This window comes from Bicyclus anynana, chromosome 17 (genome assembly GCF_947172395.1).
Source record: "Bicyclus anynana chromosome 17, ilBicAnyn1.1, whole genome shotgun sequence".
NCBI lineage: Eukaryota > Metazoa > Arthropoda > Insecta > Lepidoptera > Nymphalidae > Bicyclus > Bicyclus anynana.
This window is the reverse complement of record NC_069099.1, coordinates 4076126-4082725: the sequence shown is the minus strand read 5'-3', so window position 1 is coordinate 4082725 and position 6600 is coordinate 4076126. Positions and strand designations below refer to the sequence as shown.

The following is a 6600-nucleotide window of genomic DNA, read 5'->3' as shown; positions in this document are numbered from 1 at the left end:
TTCATGCCACCTACAATCTTAACACATTCAAGGTAACAGTGAATAGGCACAATCGAAAGATGCTAGCGCGTTCTATACTTACATCATTGCTTACATTGCATGATTGTTCTCAAGGACAAGCCCATTTATTAACCGTTAAAAACCTTCCGTACAAGTGGTAGAGTCACTACCAACAAACAAAGCTGACGTTTCAAAAGTGCCAGTAAAGTAGGCCTAATTTTTTTTTAAATTTATTATGAAGGCGAAAATTGGTGTGTGTGTTTCAATGTTCTCCTTCTAAAAAAACTTCTTCACCGATTTGGTTATAATATGGAATGGAAATTGAATTTTGTTTTATATTTAGGTTACTTTTTATCGCTGAAAATTGTGTGTAATTTTACGCGAATAACGTTGCAGACGTCCCGAAGAAAGGATGCCACAATTATATTTGAAAAAAAAAAATTACAATGAACTATTTATTAATATTTTTATTATTTAGAAAATATTCTTTAACATGCCGGTACGGGTGAGTAAAATGGGATCACATTTCTGCCTACAAGCAACCCTTACTCATAAATAATTCAAGTGTTCGCTTTACGTCGGCAGCAGTATACAAATTAGATTCCACCCTGATAATATGAAGTGGACTAATAACTAGACATGTGTTTAATGAGATTTGGGTGCCTACTTCATGATTAAAACTATATTCATTTCGTTTAAAACGACATTATTTGTCGTTGAATTAAAATTTTATTTTTCGAGGTATTTATTAATTATGTAGTATATATTATATATTTTTAGTAGTAATATTTAATGTAATACATTTTTAATATTATATTTACGTATATATTATATTTATTTATATATAAATAAATATATATAATTACATATAATGTATTGCACCTTCCCGCTCTTTCTTCACAAGTTCTCTCGTCAGAGGTTGCGTAGAGATTACTTATAGTAATAAGGCCGCCTTTGCATGCTAAGTTTAATTTATCTTTTTATTGTTTTAATTTATAATTGTATTTTTGTGTGTAATAAAGTATTTCTTCTTCTTCATTTCCCTTATGTGAGACGTTACTTGCGTTGACACATTGACTCCGTGTCCTATCAGGGAGACAGAATCAAGACCGGGAGCCGCAGAAGAAAAGTTTAAACCAAGTGGCACAGATATTCATGTTTCTCTGACTGAGAGTTATATATTTGTAACTTGCGGATGCCTTTGACCTCCTTAATCCGGCCCTCTCGCAAAATCTGTTTTTAGCGGATACTTACTAACTATAAACTACGTTCCTGCCAAATTTCATCTTTATACGTCAATTAGTTTTAGAGATTTCATAATGAATGACCTTCCGCATTAAATTAAAATTTTGTTCTTTTTATCTTGGTGACTCATATGCCACGCTGATAAAGTATAATTTTTTTTCCCGAATTGTTTAGAAATACTATCTTAAAAATCATTTGTTATTCGTTCAACGTTATTTAACTTAAACGGCTTAAATTATATTATTGATGCAATTTTCATGTACTTTGCTGAAGTCTTATACTTTTATGTACGTCATTTTCTCCTTACTACTTAATGATAATCTCACCTGCTTGTTAAAAAGTAGTACCCGTAGGAATACGGAAATAAAATATAGCCTATAGCACCCGGGGATAGTGTAGCTTCCCAACAATCAAAGACATTTTCAAACCGGTTCAGTAGTTCCGGAGCTTATTCAATGAAAACAAACAAACAATCAAATATTTCCTCTTTAGAATATCAGTATAGACATCAAAAATGTCATGTTGGGAAAAGATTCGTGATGACATAGATTTTATAAATGTAGGCTTTAAAAGCCCAGAAAAATATCTGATGTGATTTTACGCGGCTGATATATTCAATTTGTATCCAAAGAGCGGTCGCATTTGGTGTCAATATTGGATGTATTGAGGTAACAAGTTCCAATTCCAATATATCGGCTTTCAGTGGCCGATGTCTATCTGCCATAGAATAAGTAATGTGTACTTAGACTAAGTAGTCACCAAACCTTCTAATTTAAGTGCTTGCTTACATGTATATTAAAAGCTACTTCTTGTTTATAACCATGTACATTACGTAGTTATGTGCTGCTGTGTTACTAAAAGGTACAGGATTCGATTCTGGAAATTTATAAAACAATATTTTTAAACTAGCTTACGTTTGTTCTGCTAAGACTGTTTGTATACTTGGATTTTTGGTGCCACTTTTTTTCGTTTACGTTATTTATTTAATTAGTAATTATTGTTTCCTTTAATCTAATATAATATAAACTATGAAAGTCCAAATAAATTGTTTTAATTTTTTCATTTTATATTGAATACCTTCCGCTATTTTATACCCGTCGCCGTGTTCGCCATATATTCGCCTATAACAAGTTTTATTAGAATTTTAACTTTATTTCTCTGGGATGCCAAAAATAAAATGTCACTAACCACACACCACTGTAACTTAATAAAATGCAGGGGTTGGACAGAACGCTAGAATTCAGTATTAATTGACCCCCAAATTTGACCCTAGCAACAGATTGTGGGGCACTCTGAACAACAAGTCGGCATACTTTAGCGACATTTTATCTTTCATTAACATGTTGGGTATCTAGAATGTGAAAATCATTTGTACCGTTACACATAACATGACATACATGTCTGTTCAAACTACTTTAGTATGGTAACTGTTATACTGCCAATAGCATTCTACTTATAGCTACAACAAAAAAATCAAAATTGTAATAATTCCCATAATTAATTTATATTAGTGCATAAATATAAATAAAGAATATTTCTTGTTTGCACCAAAATATTATTAAAAAATGTGGTCTTTAGCAAGTATTCTGTTGTTTTTGGGTTTACTGAGTTTTGGATTCGTTGATGGAGAGCAAAAAGAAAATGGTTTGAAAATTCTTTCAAGGAAGAGACGATATGTGGCGTTTCCAGAAGGTTCGAGTTTTTCAGTAAGTTCATTTATCTTTATTTTTAATTATTTTTTGGCAAAATATACGAACCCTTTTTTAAACTTCAAGCTTGATTAAAAGAAGACTCTACCATCTGCCGAAAGCGCAATCTCAGTATTTCGGACATATTGCCAGGAAAGACGGAGACAATCTGGAAAAAATAGTTCTTACTGGCTAGGTGTAAGGAAAAAGATAGCAAGGGCGTAGGCCGATGCTTTGGTCTGACCAGGTCCGCACTACACTTGAGTCTACTGTATACAATGCTCCCCAAATAGCCGGATATAGGCATAAAATCTTAAGAACAAAGTTCAGAGATGGACTCTCAACTTTGTCCTTAAACTCTTGCACCATCTTGTCACGACCCTCATACATGAGGTTTACGACTACGAGGTGACCATAAGGTTCTTTTGCATTCCTTGCTGTTCTGCAGTGCTGACTGCATGACTGCTGCATCCATATGACCACTGTGGAATCCGCTGTTATAAACGGTGTAATTAAAAGTGATTAACTGCTCAAGGTCGAGTGATCACGCCCGATAAATATGCCGCACTCTCGTCAAAATGTTACCACGACTTACTTGACGCATATATTTGCAAATAAATATCTTGTCTTGTGCGTGAGAGTATAGGGATCTATACTGATCACGAAAATGGATAAGCTTGCAAAAATTAACCCTCTTTCTTTTAATTTTTAACTCTTTAATTTAGTATTGTGAAGATTTCTATCGCTTCATGTATTGACGTGCAATTTCCAGTGCGCAGGCTGTATGACGGTGGGTCTGATAGGGCAGCCGGCGCCCTCTACCGCGCCGGGCACGTTCACCTTCGGGCTCAACTGGGGCATCGCGTACGAGCTGCCCAATAACACGGAGACGGCGTTGTTCTACCGCAGCAAGAAGCACAAGAAGCCAGTAGTAATGCGTAGGAGCAGAAGAGAGTTGTATGACAAGTTGGAGATTATTTTGGACAAGTAAGAACCTTCAATGTTTGAACTTTATTAGCTTTAGCTTTGTAGGTTTTCTTAATGTTCGTTTGTTTTAAATATGACCAACATTCTTGTTCGCCTTCAATTAGTCGGAAAGTAATTTGTTAGGAGTGGGTAATTCATAAGTTGATTGACGTTGGGCTCCCAATGTGCTGGAATGGCGACCCCGCCGCACCGAGAAGCGCATCATTGGTCGACCCTCACTTGGTGGACCAAAGATATCAAACGGGTTGCAGGAGCCGCTGAATGTTCGCGGCTTGAGACCTTTGTGTTTGGAAGTCCACGCAAGAGGTCTATGTTTAGCAGTTGACGTCCATCGGCTGTTAATGATGATGAATTCATAAGTCTTTCCCGGCCTCCGTGACGCATTGGTATATAGGGTTTTGGATTTTCGACCTCCTCTTAACAAGTTAGCCCGCTACCATTTTAAATTGTATCACCACTTACCATCGATGAGATTGTAGTCAAGGGCTAACTTGTAGAAAAAAAACATTTAGTCCATCGGCGGGCAGGTATAGAACAACGTCCGAGAGACGGAGAGATATGTCCGGCCCTTTACCTTGGAATAATTCGTACTTTTTTGGGCCAGTGTCTCCAAAGTGATAACCAGCATGCTACTGCATTACTTTATTATGGGTTAACAGGCATACGAAAAGCTGTATATCCAATGTAGGTTGATAGGCAACCGTTAAGTTGACACACAGGTTGCAGTAGCATACCTACTGGGGTTTAAAGTCAGGCCGCTCAGAGATTGCGTTTCTGACATCTGTCAATGTCAATGTCAATGAGATATTTAAATATTTTTTATTTACCTCGAATAACATTAAAAAGTAAATAATTTTGCTAATTTACAATAACCGTATTATTTTTGGACTAAAATTATTACTTATCAATTGATTAATTAACAAATATAAAAAGGTGACATTGACAGGTGTCAGAAACGCAATCTCTGAGCACCTGGACTTATGTCTGAATGTGATGAAACCTGTTACATGGCTGCGGTTGGAATAATTTACACCTGTTTAAGTTATGTTGTAATTAATCTTCAGTTAATAGTCTGTAGCTGAGCTAAATCACTGGTAAAATTATTCCTTCTAACTTACTGGTTTTGTTATATTTGATTAGTCTTACTAAACATTACAAAAGACAATCATGTCTGTTATTTAAACCACTTAATTTATGTACGCCTTTAACCCCAATTAATGCGTATATTTCAGTATGGGCTACAACGGCCGGCAGTGTATATTGAAAACCCTTTGTGAGACGACCCAGCGGCTGGTCCCTCACGGCGGCAACATGGTTGAAGAAATATTTAGGACAATGTTTACGTAAGTAGCTCGGATAGATCTATTTTACATTTTCATTCAATTATATTTTTTCTCATACTCTCCGTAAATAATACCTTTTTTATATAAAAGAATATTTGTCATATTTTTTTTAAATATGACCTATATTCCCATTCTCCTCCAACTAGTCGGAAAAGACTTTATTAGGAGCGGGTACGGCGGAGATCGAACCACCACCCCTCGGTGATGAGTCCGACCGCTCTTACCGTTGAGCTATTGAGGCTTAAACTAATAATAAATCTATAGACCCACAACATCTAACAATTTCTCACCCCAAACGTAAGCCACTTCTGTGACCATGTGAGCGTAAGAGCTAAGCTAATTTTACTCACTGACACACAAGCGTACTTATCGTAGCTTACCGATGCGTCAAGGGCTCCCATTTCGGGGTACATAATACGGCTTACGAATCCTGTGACTATTCACTATTTATGTGGTATAATCTTGGTATTAACCTTTTATTCAGTTTGCGTGAATATTCTTTTTTTCAGGTTCAAAGTAGCCTACGTTCTGCTCTATGGTCTACTTTATCTATAAGTACACCAAACTTTATTAAAATCGGTTCAGCGGTTTACTGACAGCCTTATAACGATAATAAATAGACGGAATTTCACATTTATAATGTTAGGTTATTTGTGAATCGACTTGAATCTTCTTTCGTGGCAGTTATTGGTACTTACCGACCAAGCAGTTTAGAGTTACCATTTTTTGGCAATTTCAATGGTTAAAATTATAACTGTCTAAATGATCATACTAATTTTGATAATGACTACTTAAGTACTAGTAAAACTTATAAATGTTTAAAAGCAGCCCATGTGTTGCTTAATAACCTCCTCTACCTCCCAGTGAAAGTCCAATATAATCGGTTCAGCCCTTCCAAAGATTATTCCGGACAAACAGACAGACAGACAACCAAATCGACAAACATTTTAAATATTTGTTTGTGTTTTATTACCATTAAAATAAGCACTTGAGGATACTCTGTTCTTTTAAAATCACAGACATTTGCTTTAATTTAATTTGATTGATTTTCAGGTTGCCAATGGCAAAGGTCCTGCCTATAGAACCAATGGAACATGCGATATATGATGCAGCACACCGATTGGGGGTCCTCATGGAGTCATGTGACCAGTTTCAATGTCCTCTGTCCTTGGTTGACTTAGCCAAAGGCTACTATAATGCTCCTGCCCCTACATTAGATGTTGCTAAAAATCCCTGGGCATTGTTTAGTAGCAGATTTGGTTAGATATAAAAATCAACTAGTTGTATCATATGATTTTATCTGTCCTAGTATAAAATAAGCCGCTTACTGAGTCCTC

General features: G+C 35.8%; 1 protein-coding gene across 1 annotated transcript; it reads left to right on the top strand.

The window, feature by feature from the left end:
- Window positions 1–2686: 2686 nt before the first annotated feature.
- LOC112044671 (uncharacterized) lies at window positions 2687–6600 on the top strand. Its single transcript, XM_024080590.2, has 4 exons — window positions 2687–2951; window positions 3706–3920; window positions 5153–5263; window positions 6317–6600. Exons 1-4 carry the CDS (start codon window positions 2811–2813, stop codon window positions 6525–6527), a joined length of 678 nt encoding a protein of 225 aa, XP_023936358.2. The 5' UTR covers window positions 2687–2810; the 3' UTR covers window positions 6528–6600.

What these genes read in the sequence shown, in the direction of transcription:
- LOC112044671 (XM_024080590.2), top strand. Translation starts at nt 2,811, where the DNA reads ATGTGGTCTTTAGCAAGTATTCTGTTGTTTTTGGGTTTACTGAGTTTT. An exon ending in CAGAAGGTTCGAGTTTTTCA is followed by an intron (nt 2,952 to 3,705) that starts GTAAGTTCATTT and finishes TGCAATTTCCAG; the next exon opens with TGCGCAGGCTGTATGACGGT. An exon ending in TTGGAGATTATTTTGGACAA is followed by an intron (nt 3,921 to 5,152) that starts GTAAGAACCTTC and finishes CGTATATTTCAG; the next exon opens with TATGGGCTACAACGGCCGGC.